This window comes from Lepisma saccharinum, chromosome 25 (genome assembly GCF_977018435.1).
Source record: "Lepisma saccharinum chromosome 25, izLepSacc3.1, whole genome shotgun sequence".
Lineage (NCBI taxonomy): Eukaryota > Metazoa > Arthropoda > Insecta > Zygentoma > Lepismatidae > Lepisma > Lepisma saccharinum.
The window spans coordinates 5,680,408-5,696,955 of NC_139253.1; the positions used below are offsets into that span (position 1 = coordinate 5,680,408).

The window sequence follows — 16,548 nt, forward strand, 5'->3', positions numbered from 1 at the left end:
TAAATGAAGTTAAAACTGACTTTCAAGGCTGGGAGAAGTGCTTCCTAGGGTAATGTTAGTTGTCAAAGGGGTGGGGCGCTGTTATTACCGTTGACTCCAAACTGATGACAATTTATTCTTAGCTTGCACCATCTAGATCCGGCGGCATCACCCATATAATTCACCGATGGTCGTATGAAATCGAAAATAAAGGATTCCCTGATAACAATATTATGTCAATTTCACGTCAACACGGCGCTATAAAAAAGTTGCTGGGGAGATAAGAGGAGATGGGGCGACGCAGCCAATATCACGTCACATGCAAAATTTACAATCACAGCAAGAGTTGGTCTATGTGGGCCGGAACCAGTGATGGCATCATAGTGGGGCATGAGGGCAGGCGCCCCAGTTCACAGCCAAACGAGTGCACCAAAGAGCCAGACCTGGCTCCAAGAGAGCTAAGTTGGCAATACTGCCACGGGGGAAGAGCTTGGAAAGAGCCCCGTGGAGACTGTTCCACATGCCCATAAGTTAAAAAATTAACACATATTTCAAATTCAGAAATAGTTTATATGTAAAAAGTACTAAATGAGCACATATTTGGAACAATCATATCTAAACAAATCAGTGAAAATATTTTAACATTTCGCGGCGGCGGATACTTTGGGCACCACTACTATAGGGAAATAAATTCTTGCGATGAGAGAAGAGGATTGGTGAACCCTAGAGCTGCTCCATGTAGGTACATTCCTGAGAAAATGTCCACACTTTGAATCACATACCTTGGGAAACGAGTGCCTCGTGTGACACTCAGACGCCGTACCACAAAGACCACCTCAGCTCTTTTCGGATGCATGGCAGTCATTGGCAACTTGTATGCGCTAGTGGGGGATAGCGAGAGCTGTGTACAACGAGGTTCTCTCATACGCAATGCACCTCAAAGCCTCCTACCTCTCTTTCTTGGTTGCTCTTACTACGACATACGTAAGTATACATTCATGCACACGACAGCGCTCTGCCACAAATAGGTCCAGTTGCCAAGGGCGCCAGCGAGATTTTATCTCAGGGGGGCAGAGTCATAGAAACGTCTATTATTATTATCATTATTATTACTACTACTACTACTTCTTTACTAATCATAAATTCGTATCATTCTACAGAATGATGGGGATCAAAACCAGTCACTCCCACAATTAATCAATGGGTGATGTAACTTATTCATCCTTCATCCTCAATGATGAGAGCACTTGTCATTGATATGATGAGTCAAACTCTTAACTAACTAACTCTCTAGCCTTCTTAAACCCGAAGGTTCATGGCCGCAGCAACACAGGCCTTCCATCTGTCCCTATCTTGAGCAAGGTCTATATACTTTTTTTCCATCCCTACCGATTTCCCTTAGGTCCATCACGACGTTGTCCCTCCATCTTCGTCTTGGCCTTCCTACTGGTCTCTTACCATCAGGTTTCCCAACAAGAATCCTGTGAACTCCTCTTTCCTCTCCCATTCGTGCCACATGGCCTACCCACCTAAGTCTTCTTGATTTAATTATTCTAATAATATCTGGACATGAATACAAATTATGTAGTTATAAATTATGTAACCTTCTCCACTCACCTGTCTCCTCATCCCTTTTAGGTCCAAAGATTTTCCTAAGGATCCTATTTTCAAATACTCTCAATTTATGTTCCTCTTTCAATGTAAGGGACCAAGTTTCACACCCATATAATACTACAGGCAAAATTACCGTTTTGTATATTTTAACTTTTAGTTTCTTAGAAATTAAACGATAAGACAAAAGTTTATGAAGAGAGAAGTAACATGCATTTCCTGAATTAAGCCTACTTTTTATTTCCTCTTTAATATAATTTTCATTTGTTAATATTACTCCTAAGTATTTGAATTTGGAAACTGGTTCAAACGAGTTGTTATCAATAATTAGATTTTGATTATTACCTAACACTTGGTTTCGGCCTGTAACCATATATTTAGTTTTCTCTTTGTTAACTTCCAAACCTATCTCTTTAGCAGTTTTGAAAAATATTTTAGCATTATTCTTAATTGTATTCACATCATCCCCCAGTAAGTCTACATCATCTGCATATGCTAACAACTGAGTCACACCATTTAATTTTAGTCCTTCTTTAGTTTCTTTTACCTTCCTAACAGCATATTCTAAGGCAAAATTAAAGAGCAATGGAGACAATGCATCTCCTTGTTTTAACCCATCATCAAACTCTTTGCAGTGCGAAAGGCACTGTTCCCCCATCTGGACTATGGCTTCTAAAACTAATCTTTCCAGGATTGATTCTGTCCTCAGCTTTTTCCTCGCCATAGAATTCCTTCTCTCAGACACCTCCATAAAACAAATATTATGTCCATTTTGAAGATCCAGTCACCACACACTCGTCACGAACTAGCAGACATGAAATTTTTGCATAAAATCATTAATGGCAAAATTAAAACTAATTCCTAGTTAACCAATTTCATCTACGAGTTCCCGCATGGCCAACCCGCAACGTAAAGCTCTTTCACATTCCCGCTACAAGGCTCTCTCTCCTACAGCGGTCTCTTTACTATAGGCTCTCACACTTATATAACAACCTGCCTGTAAATACCGATATTTTCTTGTCAGAACACAGGTTCCGACAATCGCTAAGAATGTACGTGTAACAATTTCTTTTTTTCGTCTGCCATCTTGTATTGTCTTGCTTTGTTGTTGTTATTTTTATTATTGTTTTTATTTTCTTCTTGTTGCTACAGTTTCAGTATAAAATGGTCTCTCAGTACTGTATCTGAAACTTTAATTAAATAAATAAATAGACAATGGTCACTCATTGGGTTTTATGAACCTTTGAACCTAAATCATGGCTGGGTTAGGATAATTACCTGTCTATCTGAAGAGTGATGATAAATTCGAAGAATAAAATAAATTAAGTCCTCTCTAGGCTTCGTTGCAGGTTGACCAGGACTCACCTCACTTTCCCTCAGCTTTCTCCAAGCTCCTCTCTCTCCTCAATCCAAATCAAAAGTCAGTTCCTTCTCCGTCTGTCTCACCTCTATATCACCCAGGCCATGGAGACCTTCCTCCATGCCGAATCGTGATTATTACTACCTCTATTACAGCAAACAGCTGACTCCATAGACTGATGGAACTTCCTATATCCTGAATACCTCAGGAAGTTTGCAAAGCACAACACTGTGCATTATTTACATACCACAGAGGTCAAGACAACTGAAGTAAACAAGTGAAAGCCCTGGTCAACATGAAGCATCAGAGAGGCTTTAAATAAAATATAATCTTAGGGATTGATACGAATTGATTGATTCAAATTGAAATTGAAAATACTTTGGCGTTATATAAATACAAGTTGAGACTCGAGTGTACTATTTAGATAGAAATTGGATTCGACTGGCTTCCATTCCATAAACATCTATCACTTTCTTGATGAACAGTTATTTGTCCTTTTGTACTTTTTCACAATAAACAGACATCAATCAGTCATAGACCACTTAATCTACTGTCCTCCATGCTACCTCTTATCCACTTTTTTACGTGCCGAAGGCTACTGTATAAAAATAATAATAATAATAATAATAATTGTAATAATAATAATAATTGCTGTAACTTACGGCCTGAAAGTTACAGAAAACAATTTTTTTGTAAAATGGATCTACAATTTAACCATTCGAATTACATTAACTCATTCCAGAAATCTCAGGGGGGGGCAAGTGCACACCCTGGCCCCTCTCTTGCTAGTTTCTCTCGCCTTTTGTATAGTATATTATATTCAACATAATTGGAATACGTATCCTCTGATGAACAAATAAATAATAATAATAATAATAAAATAATGACAATATGTTAAGAAACTCTTTCATAGTTTATAAATGAATACATGTTAAAAATTAACTATAGCTACATTTGTAGCAGATTTTTGAAAATGTTCAAAATCAACACGCAAATTCAATTGTGCAATTATTAAGACCTATTTAAAGAATATCTTGAAATCAAAGTGTCCATACTTCTATTGTTTTTATTGAATTCTGCATGAACAATTATACTATTATGAAATAAAGTTATTCATACTATTAGAAATACGAACCGATCCGTTAAACTTTTTTCTGCGTGCATGTTAACTTTTCAAATATTAAGGAAGACAATTTTCTATAGATTAGATTCAACATTTAAAGCAGAATTTTTTTACATTTTTTCCAGACCTGATACGCGATTTTAACAACAATGGTAAGAAATTAGTAATCGGTAATTTTGTTAATCGTTTTCATTAATGCACGTAATTTGCTTCCGCTCACAATTTTCAGAAGATAATTATTACAATTATTCGCTTCGCAGGCAGTTTTCTAATAATTAATGCTGCAGATCAGGCATAACATTTTTTAAAAGTATGCTTTAAGAAACTCAATGCACTATTAGGTAATATTCTCACAGGAATCATCACAATGTTCTTTACTAAATTATTTTTCACTGCACTTAAGTTTTTGTACAATATTGATGTACGATTAGCAGTTCAAGTCTCCAAACTGGCGTGTTCAGTTTATAGATATGCAAATCCTCAATAGTTGCTTTGTTTTCTTATTTTCATTTCAATTTTCCCTTTGCTTCCATACACCGTCATGAGCTCAAAGGGTGGATAAAATAATTTCAGGTGCAGTCTGTGTAGTTCTAAGATTCTTACTCTCTTGCTTTCAGCTTCTATTTGTATTTCTCTTTCATTCTTTCTTCATTCCTCTGCTTCATTCATTCATTCTCTTTACTTTCTCTGTATCTTTTTTGTCTGTTTCTGGCTAATTTTCTATCTATATATCGTTCTTTGTTGATGTTTGACTATAATTCTACTAAAAAAGTTTAGAATTAAAATTCCATATGGGTTATTATGGGATGGTTGTGACAATCTACTTCACCAAACGTATGCTTTCTTGCAAACATGGGCCGACCTATGTGGTGGAGTGGTTCGAATCCCAGCCTGGACATGGGTGTTCTTTGTGAGTGTCCGTTCATTAATTTCATCATATCACTCATCTTCATAGTCGCGATTAGCCAACAGTGACAGAAAAATCAGAGTAAAATAAATCAAATCAATAAATAATCGCTCAAACATGGCAACCGACCGTGTTGTTGAACGTGTCCTTTGAAAGTGCAAGCAAACCTTTAGAGGGCAAATTCATTTCCTATTGCCATCTGAAATAACTTTTTTTTCCATTTTTTTTTAAATATGGTCAAGTGGAAGAAAAGGCTCCACAGCCTTAACTTCGCCATGTAAAAGAAGACGAAATAAATAAATAAAATAAATAAATACCTGCTCCCTATGCGACGGCTGCCTTGTCTCCCCTCCGCTGTGAATGTGGGAACCAAGTGTTCAAATTCCCCTCGCAAAGCGAATGGCGAGCTCTGATTGGCAGAGACAAAAGCACGTGCTGTCTCCAGCGTTCCTCTTAGTGGGTGGAAGCGCTCGCTTGATCTGCCACGATTTTCCTGCAGACAACAGAAAACCGAGTGGAGGAAGCGGTATTAGGGTAAACCTTCTGCAATCCCTGCTACGTTCTAAGGATCTAGTGTAGTGACAAAGGGTAGGTATATTTCTTACCAACCTCCTTAGGCATATCTCTGCAGGAAGGAGATACGATATATCCCGGTATTCTCTGGAGCAAGCGAACGAAAGCAATCCCTCAGCGCAAGTAGTGACTCGCGAGGGTTCGACCAATGAATATGGAGGGGAAAACGTCGTACCTCGGTGTGCTAACCACTTCGCCACGGAGGTTGGCAAGAGGAGAGAAAGATAAAGTTAGCACAGAGGGAATATGAAGGGGTCAGTGAATATATGACGTTGACAATGAAGAGAGAAGTAGTATGAAATGAAGAGAGGTGAATATAAATGAGGAAAAGATATACAGGGGAACAACATTTCAAAGAATGAGTGAAATTAAAGGAACAACACCAACATTTCTTTAATGCTACTGCTACGAACTCTCCGCAAATATACATAAATTCTCAATTGCATTAGATAATGATACTTTGTAGCTTTAATATGTTGGAGTATTTAGCAATAAAGACTTTTTTACTCTAAATTTAATTAATATATTGTTTGTTTCAGATGGCTGTGAAAACAAGCAGTGCGACTTCTACGCCATCTGCGAGAGTGATGGAGAAGGGAATGCTCGATGTGTCTGCCCTGGTACCTGTGTTGATGTAAGTACTGAATACATTTGTTAGAAATGCACTCTAAACCCTATAAACATTTCGTGCATTAACTATATCAATGCACGAAATATATTCATTTTCTTATAAAGTAGTGGAGGAAAATGTGGTTCACGGCCTAATGAGGAACTTGCATTCTAATGATTATGCAATTATATATATATTGATGTAATAAATCCTTTAAAACCAAGCGTCTATCGGCAGCTATAGCAACCTGGAGATAGATGCCATCTGCACCAAACCTGTCCTGCCTAACCTACTCAAGTATGCATGTAATAGAAGAAATATGCATGTAATAGAAGAAATATGCATGTAAAAAGGTTAGGAATGTTAAGTTTTGTTTATTTCTGCTATTAGATGCATACATGAATATGTCAGACAGGCCAAGTCGGGTGCTGTTAGCATTTATCTCCAGGTTGCTATAGCTGCCACTAGCCGCTCGTTATCGACGATCACTTAGTTAACAAGTTTTGCTACCAGATAGCATCAAAGTTGATGAAATGTGAAAATCTTCCCACATTAGTCAATTGTGCACTAACATTTTCTATTCGCCTGCATTTATATGTGTGATTATGTGCTACATGAAAGGCTTATGCAATATTTATAATAAATACTGCAATTGATGCGAAAAATGTTCTTGAAATTATACAAAGCATATGAATTACTTCCAGAGTTTAATAAGATTGCACTGAGGAGCGCAAGAGAATATAAAATACTATATATTCCACATTGATTCTGTGTTTATATTTTTCTGTATTTAAATACGTAATTCAATACAAATTGATTCACAACGTGTATAAAATGCACACCAATAGTGATCTATTGTTTTTATATGTATACACATGCAATTATCTTTCAATCAATGAGAAATTCGTTTCTTGTTGCTTAGTATTTATAAGGTATTCTACAGTAGAGATAAAATTGTCCTTGTTATGGAATCATTAAAACACGCCCTAAAACTCTTATAATCTACAAACAAGCCAGACTAACTGTGAAAACCAAGAAACAATGAACGATGCAATGCAAAGCTATTTTCCTACGCAGAGCATAAGTTGTAGAAATCAGTCAGTCACTTCGGATTCATAGGAGAGTCCAGGAATTTCTTTAGGGAGATATGTCGGTACTTGCTTTATGTACTGTAATTTATGACCTTTTAATTCATAAAGATTCATTTTTGTTGTCCACATGTCTTTCTTCTAATCGTGACTTCTAAATTTTGATGTTTTTAGGTGAGAGCTCCGGTTTGCGGGACTGACGGGAAGACTTACAAGAGCGAATGCGATCTTCGAGTGGCCGCCTGTAGAAATCAACAGTTTCTGGTCGTCGCTTACAAAGGGGATTGTGGTGAGTAGAAGGAAATCATTTTCTTCGTAACTGATAAGTATGCCTTGTTCTTTGGTCAAGAGAGATAGAGGAGAGAAGAAGGAAGAAGAATGAAGGAAAAAGAGCGTGAGATAAAGAGTCCAACCACATTCCAAATGGAAGAAAAAGTTTAGCTTTTCAGGTGAAAGTACAGTTGACAAGGGAAAGCCACCTGCTAGAATGTTCCAGAACAACTTTCAAATAGTCTGGAGGAGAGTAATTTTTGTGTATATATATATCGTCCTGTTTTGTACCTTGTTACATTTGTACTTGGTGCAGAGTCTGAAGCAGACCTTCCTAGAAGATTGAAACGTTACGTTTAGTTTATGCTTTATAATAAAATACATTTCTGCCTTGGTCAACATATTGAGTTTTTCAAGTAATTATTTATTTAATTAGTTTTCAAACACAAGAATTTTTGATGGAACAGTTTTTATTTTAAAATGTATACATTTTGTCGTCCCGTTTTCCCTTCAGCAAAATATTAAAAATATCCAGTTTCATTCTTTTAAAAATCTGATCACCTTGTAGTTGTTGGATTATTATACCGTATAACGTTTGAGAGACGCGTTTGTCTCAGTGTGTTGGTACTCGCAGAACACTGGACGTGTTTGCGGAAAGTCAGATCAATGTGGGCAGCAATGCCCGGGATGATTATTTAGTGGTGGACGAGCCTTCACACTGTCTAGTACAGTGCGATCCGTGAGTATTACCATGCAAATTGTCCATCACCATGTTCGTGCACTTTATTTGACCCAATAAGAGCTTCACGAATTAAAAGAAAACTGAAGAGAAGCTGTTGACAACTTCTGCATAATATACTTAAATTAGGATTAAAGAATATAAAAACATTTAAGTCAACACATAAAAATCCATTGCTTAAACATAGGATGGAAGAAAAGGATTAATGAAAATAGTCACGGACAATTTCCCGAGTAATACTAGTGAATCCCACTGTACAGCGTATATCATAATATAGTAAACAATTTATCAGCTTTGTAATTTAAAAGTTATCTGAAACAACAATGAGGTTCTTTTTATAACAATGAGAAAATCTTCAAGTTTTGTTTTCATGCGCAAGACTTTTGTAAAAATTGTCATTGTGGCTCTGGTGTAGTGTTAAAGAAAATGGCGACTTTCACTGGTGCAGGAGAAGCAGGCTGTGTCTTAAAGTTTCCAGACTTTTACGCCCCTAGACTTCTGCATTTGGGGCTTTGTGGAAGACAAAGTCTATGTGCCACCTATGTCACAGAATGTGCAACAGCTAAAGGAGAATAAGAAACGCCCTTTCTTTGGTGGAAGAGGAGTTCTTGGGAAAAGTGCGGCAAGAACTCGAATTTCGATCCGATGTGTGTCGTATAACATTGTGGAAGCAGTGTTGAACATTTATAACCATTTGTAGACATTCATAGAGACTTGAAGTATTATTGATTGATACACAACAAATATCATGGTAGTATTCCGTATAGTTTAGTCGAAATCATTTCTTAGAGTTTCTACTCTATTATGAATTGGGATACACCAGAGGCGTCTCCTGAACGCATGCGTCAATTGTGGAAAAGAAGACAGCTTTCTCTGCGACAACATTCATGACCATTTCTACATTCTAATTTCTTCATATAGGATAAGTATTTGTTTTACACAAGAGCACTGAACTAAGCTTATATTACATTTCTTGGATCTGAAGTGACGCATGCGTCAATTGTGGGAAAATAAGTATTACTTTCTTTCACTTCAGATCCAAGAAATGTAATATAAGCTTAGTTCAGCGCTCTCGTGTAAAATAAATAATTATCCTATATGAAGAAATTAGAATGTAGAAATGCTCATGAATGTTGTCGCAGAGAAAGCTGTCCTTTTTCCCACAATTGACGCATGCGAAACAAGCACTACATGCGTAACAAGCACTACATGCGTTCACGAGACGCATCTGGAAATCACCCTGTATTGAAGCAATGGAAACAAGAATCTGTCGTTTTGTAACCAGAGCAGCAGTGGTGGCTGCTTGTAACAAGAAAAGAACAAACGTTATAGATTTAAGAAGTCCAATAAAACACAAGTGAAATGAAACTTCTCATGTTAACAGGCTCAAAAATTTCCCATCACGCTTTGTATGTTCCGCACGCTGTAACGAATACCTTGCAATTGACTTCATCGCACGTTTTCGCCACCTCGCGCATGAATACACCCCATCGTGATCCTCGGTTCGTGCGGGAGATGTAGGATCTCGGCTCGGGATGATCGCCTGCGAGCGTGTTGCAAACACGCCCAGCACAGTAAGTGTTGTCATCTCAGGATAAGAAGAAAGTTTGTCTCAAACCCATCGTCTCTGTTAGAAAGACATTTCAGTGTAATTTCCACACGTTCTGTAGGTTATTATATTTGTGTAATGTTTGTAACGTACTGTCCATATATATAGCACCAGCTGTGAAAAGTTGGGACACGAAAAACTGTCCGTAAACAATGTGACAACAATGTGCACATTTTGCAGTGTGTTTAGTGAGGAACAAAACTGTTTCATCCATGTAGTATTCAATTTGAAAAGTATTTTAAACACCTGTAAAAAAGACATAGCCAGGTGTTTTAAACGTGACCCACGTGGTATTCATCGCGACAAGCTTCTTTGTTCATTCAATATATATATTCAGCCACTGAACAGATTTCTAAGCACAATAAACACTAAACAGAATGACACGCATTGAATGAAAAGGCATAGTTACAAAACACGCAAATAAGCACAAAGTATCAAACATCAAGTATCAAATGTGTTTTAAAGAAGTCTGAAAAAAGCATGTTTAAAACACTTTGTTTTAAACGTTTTAACCATTTGTGAAAAAAACAAAGCCATTTGTTTTAAACATGCCAACCCTGATCAATAAGAACATGCGTGGATCAGTGCCTTCCAGTTGTCGATATTCTTTGGTCACGAACACCAACGTAACTTGGGGCTTAGATCAGGCCCAAAAAGTTTTAAAAATACCCCTAACGTGTAAAGTTTCATAAGCCTGGAAATTTGGGGGCCAAGTGGGCCCCTTACTCCCGCAAAGTTATGCTTACGTTCATGAATGCTTTATTTCATTGACGAATATAGGCAGCTTCCGAAAATTTTCCGCGAGTGCCTATGACTGCCCATATTGAAGCATTCTGCTGAGACAGGAAGTGCATTGCTCCGCCCCTCCCCACAACCGGTGCCTACAGTGCGAACTATTATGGCATCATCTTACTCCACTGAAGGCACCACGTTGAGATTTTATCGTCGACCGTACGTTTCATCCGAACTGGTCACCGCAGACGATATTAGCTGATCAACAGAGGCTCTTCTGCCCTCAGAACACACGCAGCCATCCTTGTTTCGCTTTCTATTTGTGCGGTCTATTTTTCTTCTTGATGAATTGTCGAGCAGATTGGTATCGAACGGTGGGTTCTCTTCCTTCATCCATCAATTGAATCCCAAGGTGGGGTTTCTCTGCTCTTCCACCACACGAAGTGGTATTTACGTCAATCTGTCCATTCCTCCACCTATCCAATCATCTTAATGAACATTCGGAAACTTTGCCCCAAAACTAATCAAGAGATGTGTCAATTTCTTTATCACATCTAAAGAAAGCCATCACTTCATCACTATTTCCTCTATTTTCAGTCAATCAGTGAAACGAATAACAAAACAGGAGTGATATTGGATTTTTTTACATTAAGACAACAATTAGTTTTAACGACTATTACAAATATATTTTTTCAAAATGTCACAAACTTGGAAATACAGTAAAACCTCGTTAATCCAGACTAATGGGGGTATAAGTTGATTGGTTGAACGAAAGTACGGATTAACTTAAATAACCGGGATTCGAACCAGGGACCTCTGTCGTCTTGGCGCACTGTGAAAAGCAGAGTGGATGATCCAAATATCGTACACTCTACTGACGTAACAGTGCCGATTAGTAATTCAGACCATTGTTTATTACATCTTGAGAATGCTGATAAATATTTTAAAATAATTTTCTCCAGAGGCCATTCGATGTTAAGAGTTTTCAAATGAATGCTAAACATTTCCATTCACACAATATTAAGTAGTTAGATAAGATAATAACGAAAAAATACAATAAAAAAATAATAGTTTTGCGGGTTAAGTGGTAGAGCAGCCACAGGCTGAATTTCTATCACGAGGACTTCACCAACTTATTTGACAAAAACTGTGTTGATCTTTTAGTTTCTAATACACATCGCTGTTCGTGCGATAAATTATACAATGCAGTGGCCATTAAGAAGCAGTATATTTGAGATTGGTAAAGTTACGTCAGTCAATATTGCGTATTGTAGCATCTCACAGCACGAGTTGCATGAGCGCGAAGAGCAAAGAACCGGGTAGGAATTCTGCCGCTGTCGTCTGCTTCAGAAGGCAGGAAGGGTCACATGAACCAATCACGGTAGACCTCTCGTACGCTGGCGTAAGAGAGCCCATTTACGCGCGTGCTGTAGAAATGGAAGCTTTCCCTCCATAAAGGCAGCAAGGAATATAGGAGTTCTGTACGCCGAACGTGCTCGGCGTCCGGCCGGGAAAAAGGCATTGAAAAGAGATGCTAGAACGAGTGTTGAGAGTGGAGCGTTGCAAGCGGATCGCGAAAAATAGCCATTATAATGCCATGAAGGTCAAACATATATGAAATTAGTCACGTTTTACTTTATAATCACAGCATTTAAGCATTTTTGAAATTTTAAATCTGGGAACGCCGGGCGTACTATAACGCTACGCCACTGATGATATGACGCCGAAGTGATTTCAAGCCTTCCCTGGTGGGGTGTGTTTTCACGTTCTCGGCGTTCCTACTGCGCTGTAACCAGTTCATTGTTACAATGACAGGCGTGTTTGCAACGCTGGTTTCGTTGAAATCTCTTCTACACCCAATCCGCACCTCCCTTCCTCGTTCAAGGCTGAACAAAGCACTCGTGGGTTTTTATGCCCCTTCTATGCTCGGAACAGGGTAAGAAAATACCACAGAAATGTCCCTTTTCAAAAAAAGATTAAAAAATCCCTCAACTTGCAAGGATGTATGCGTTGCTCTCGACTTCGTCACATGGTGTGTTTCACCTACGTCACAAACTGTTGCATTGTGGGATCGAGCAGCCATGATTGTGGCGGGTTCTTGTAAACATTCGGAATTCAAGCGCCTGGGAAGAGATTTGACCCTTGTTTACGATGGTATGCTTTGTGCAATATTAGGTTGTTTAGGTCTAACAGGTACTCACGTTTATCCTAGAATTTTCCGAGAAAGAACAGAAGGTGCAATTCACGGCACAGATTTTTCCGATTGTTGATTAGAATACGCCGTCGTGGCGAGAATAAATCGTGCCAACATTAATGAACGAAACAAACAATACAGAGCGGTGGGCGAACATTTCTTTCAGGTAAGGTCATATATCGCATTTCTCTGCGACTTTTAGTACAAATGGATTGAACTGGTGTTTTTTATCATATTTGCAAGTGGCGTTTCCTTGTTATTGTTTTATTTGGTAGAAAGGTGTTGTTGAAAAGTTTGACGATAAAAATGATAACATTCAACGTTAAAGTTATCTTGATAATTGCACGCTTGTACTTGATTATTTATATTTCACTTATTAACACAAACTGTTATTAATTGTTATCCTATTCATGTGGAAAGGTGCCGGTAGTAGGTTTTGCGTACTGTCAGAAAAAAGCACTGCTTGGTTAAAATATGTTAATGTTATATCAAAGTATCTGAAATTGATTGATTTATTTGGTTTATTTTCTTCGTTTTTCTGCTATATGTGACTAGTCGTTAAGATCAGTCATGCCCAGGCCGAGATTCGAATCGGGGACCCCTAGCATCGTAGTGTGTTGTGCTAACCACTCCGTCACTGAGGTCTGCATATCCCAAATTTCTAAAGCAAGGAGTGAAATTACTGTTGATGAACAACTCAACATTTCAAATTACTGCGCTTGAACAAACGTTAAAAGGAAACATAGAAGAAAGTGGGCGCCTCCAGGATCACTCAGTAACCCAACAGTGTTGAGTAGCAAGAACCCTGGAGGCGCTTGCTACCTGGTTGTTGAGAAGAAGCGACCACGGCTTCACTCAACATAAAATTCCCTGGCTACCTGCGGTCAACAGTCGTCTGAAAGTCTGTGGTCGTCTGCTAGTTGCAACATGGCGCGGTGGAACTATAGCCCCTATCACACGGAACTGGATTTCTAGTAGGAATACCCCAGTTGGCGCTGAACTAACTTTCTAGGTAGCAATCATGGCCGCCTGGCTGACTGCTTGACTGGTTTGGAGGAATAGGACATGTTCTAATTGCTACTTGCTTTCCTCGACTGGATTCTGTGGAACAGCCAATCAGAGCAAAGTTTCACCATGTGAAGATAATCTGTGAGTGTGCAAAGGAACGCTTTCATCTTTGATTTCCGAGTGTTACTCCAGCAATGTATACCGTATACAGCATGAAAGGCACGTTGAGTTCCACCATCTATGCTGAGTGCACGGTGTTTACAAGGGTTGGATAAAAAGTAATGGCAACACTGGTATAATTGCTACTTGACTGTATTGGCAGAGGAGCACGTGTTACATTCCTTCAATGTAATCGCCCCCCATCTCTACGACCTTCTGCCACACGTATGGAAGGCGTCGTACACCGTCAGCGCGTCCATCTCTGTCGATGTCCCGCAGGGACCGCCCTATAGCACGTATGATGGCTTCGCGCGTGTCGTAGTGCTTCCCGCCCAGTGGTTCCTTCATTTTGGCAAAAAGGTCGTAATCACACGGTCTCATACCGGTGAATACGGCGGATGTTCCAGTACCTCCCACTACCAGTTATGCAGGAGCGCCGTCACAGTGTTCGCAGTGTGACAGTTTGCATTGTCAAGCAGGATGATGGGACACCGTGCCAGAACGTGCCGTCGCTTCCTTCTTAATGCGAGACGAAGGTGGTGTTGCAAGAAGGTGCAGTAGTAGGCTTCGTTGACCGTCTGCCTAAGAGACGTTGTTCTTCTTGCCTAAACATATTGTTAGCGCTTGCACTCTCGTACTCTGCTTCAGAGCACTGCTGTTTTTCACTGAATAACATAAAATCGCACCCCACTCACTATACTTCCTCGTCTGACATTCCTTTATCAACCACGAAACGGTTGTGGCGCTGTGACTCGCCCCTTTCACGGGACAGCAGTGTTGCCATTACTTTTTATCCAACCCTTGTACATTTGAAACAACTAAAATATTCTTCCATACGTGTACAGTAAACTTTGCAAAGTATGTATTTAAGCAGCGCCATTGTTTTGTACCTAATGACGTTTTCTACGAAACGTTATTCCTATCGGTTGAATAGTTATCGGCTTTTAAAAATGTGAAGTGATACATTGTTTACATCTCACGCGGCCGCCATTACAACTTCCCTCGTACGGGAACAAAAGTTCTATCGGCTAGTAAGCTGATAAGTATCGTGTGAGGCGAAAACTAGCAAATTGGTAGCCAGTCCAGCGCCAAGTAGGGCATACCTACTGGAAATCCAGTTCCGTCGCGGAGTAAAATGTATATACTTGCAAGTTTGATTACGTAGCCCAAGCGCATCTTTAGGTCGCGCATCCAGTAGACTTAAATAGTAATAACTTTCTCGCCACTATATTCTCGGAGAATGAGTCATCTGTCAACGGATAATTATGCACTGACTTCAACTGAGGTGTTTTTAAAAATACCAACCAAATAACGCGCTTAAGTTTTGTTTTGGAAAGACGGGTGAGCATGCTCTTGCAAACAGCTTGAGGTCGAGAGCACTTTTTATCTTGCTACCTAAGTTCCGTTATAGGCATGGATGTTATTTGATTCATTTAATTTATTTTACTTTGCATTCTTGCCAATCGCGATGGCAATTTCTGGCTAATCGCGAAGACGAGGATGGATGATGATATGGTGAAGGAACGCTCACAAGGAGCAGCCCAAGCCGGGATTCGAACCTGGTACACCTGGCGTCGTAGCGCGATGTGGTAACCACTCCGGGATGTTATTTATGAATGTCCCTACTTCAAGTACGTGTCCAACTTCTTTTTGCAAGAAATGGCATCACGTATCGAGGCTATTGCCTGTGTTAAATGGATACTTTTCAAGGGAGCGTGATATCAAGAAATGCACCGTTTAAGAAGTGTGATATTTGAATATCCATTGGAAGGATGGTGGTATTACAATAACTTAGACGATGATCATGCAAAGTTAACCATAAAGACAACTGACCATATTGTGGCATATTCATGTATAAACGCCAGTTCGTACATGTTTATTTATATTGTTTTAATTTACATTTTTTTCGCAGCTACGCAAAACACCCATTTGGACCGGTACGCCTTTACGAGGCATTTCAGGATTGGCTATACGCGAAAACTATCGGTTTTCTTCTCTGAACTATAGATGGCGAAATAGTCCACCTACCGAAGGTGGAAATTGACGTCCAAATTTCCGTACGAATGTTTGACATGCAATTTTCCATGTTTTGTGGAAAAATAAATTTACTTTCACTTACATTTGGCAACACTGCATGAACAACACTGCACCCCGTTTGTTGTTTCTATGTTTAAAAATATCTACTTGGACAGGGCTAACATTTGGTGTATGACTTATGTATGTACAGGTTTCGGTTACAAAGTAACGCCACTCTTAATTCCCAGTTGCGCCGTTCGTGGGACACCCTGTATTTTTAACAAAGGTTTACATCCAATAAGTTCACATACACACAAAAAGCAGAGCGTTGTGTCGAACTTGCACCCCTGTACGAAAATAATATATTTTTTTAACATATATATCCTTAAATAAAACTGGCCACAACCTTTCTACAGTCAATGTCACTCCTCCATGGTTATTACGTATTATTTTGGAGAAAGAAAATTGTAACCACAGAGAATTTGTTGTAACCAAAGCTCTCAAATTAGGAATATAACATTTCCCCCCAATTGTATCTCTAGACACAGATCTATATCTACTCATGTTTTA

At 39.0% G+C, this 16,548-nt stretch overlaps 1 protein-coding gene across 5 annotated transcripts in view; it reads left to right on the forward strand.

Moving 5' to 3' along the window:
* The window catches only part of LOC145978916 (agrin-like), a 1,115,983-nt gene that overhangs the window by 1,020,603 nt on the left and 78,832 nt on the right, over positions 1-16,548 (forward strand). For 3 of the 5 annotated variants that reach the window (XM_083111886.1, XM_083111888.1, XM_083111890.1), the window contains exons 8-10: positions 4,199-4,225; positions 6,093-6,187; positions 7,426-7,540. In XM_083111886.1, the coding sequence (XP_082968012.1) occupies positions 4,199-4,225; positions 6,093-6,187; positions 7,426-7,540 (237 nt within the window). The remainder of the gene's footprint in view (positions 1-4,198; positions 4,226-6,092; positions 6,188-7,425; positions 7,541-16,548) is intronic. The other 2 variants (XM_083111887.1, XM_083111891.1) reach the window with 1 other exon arrangement.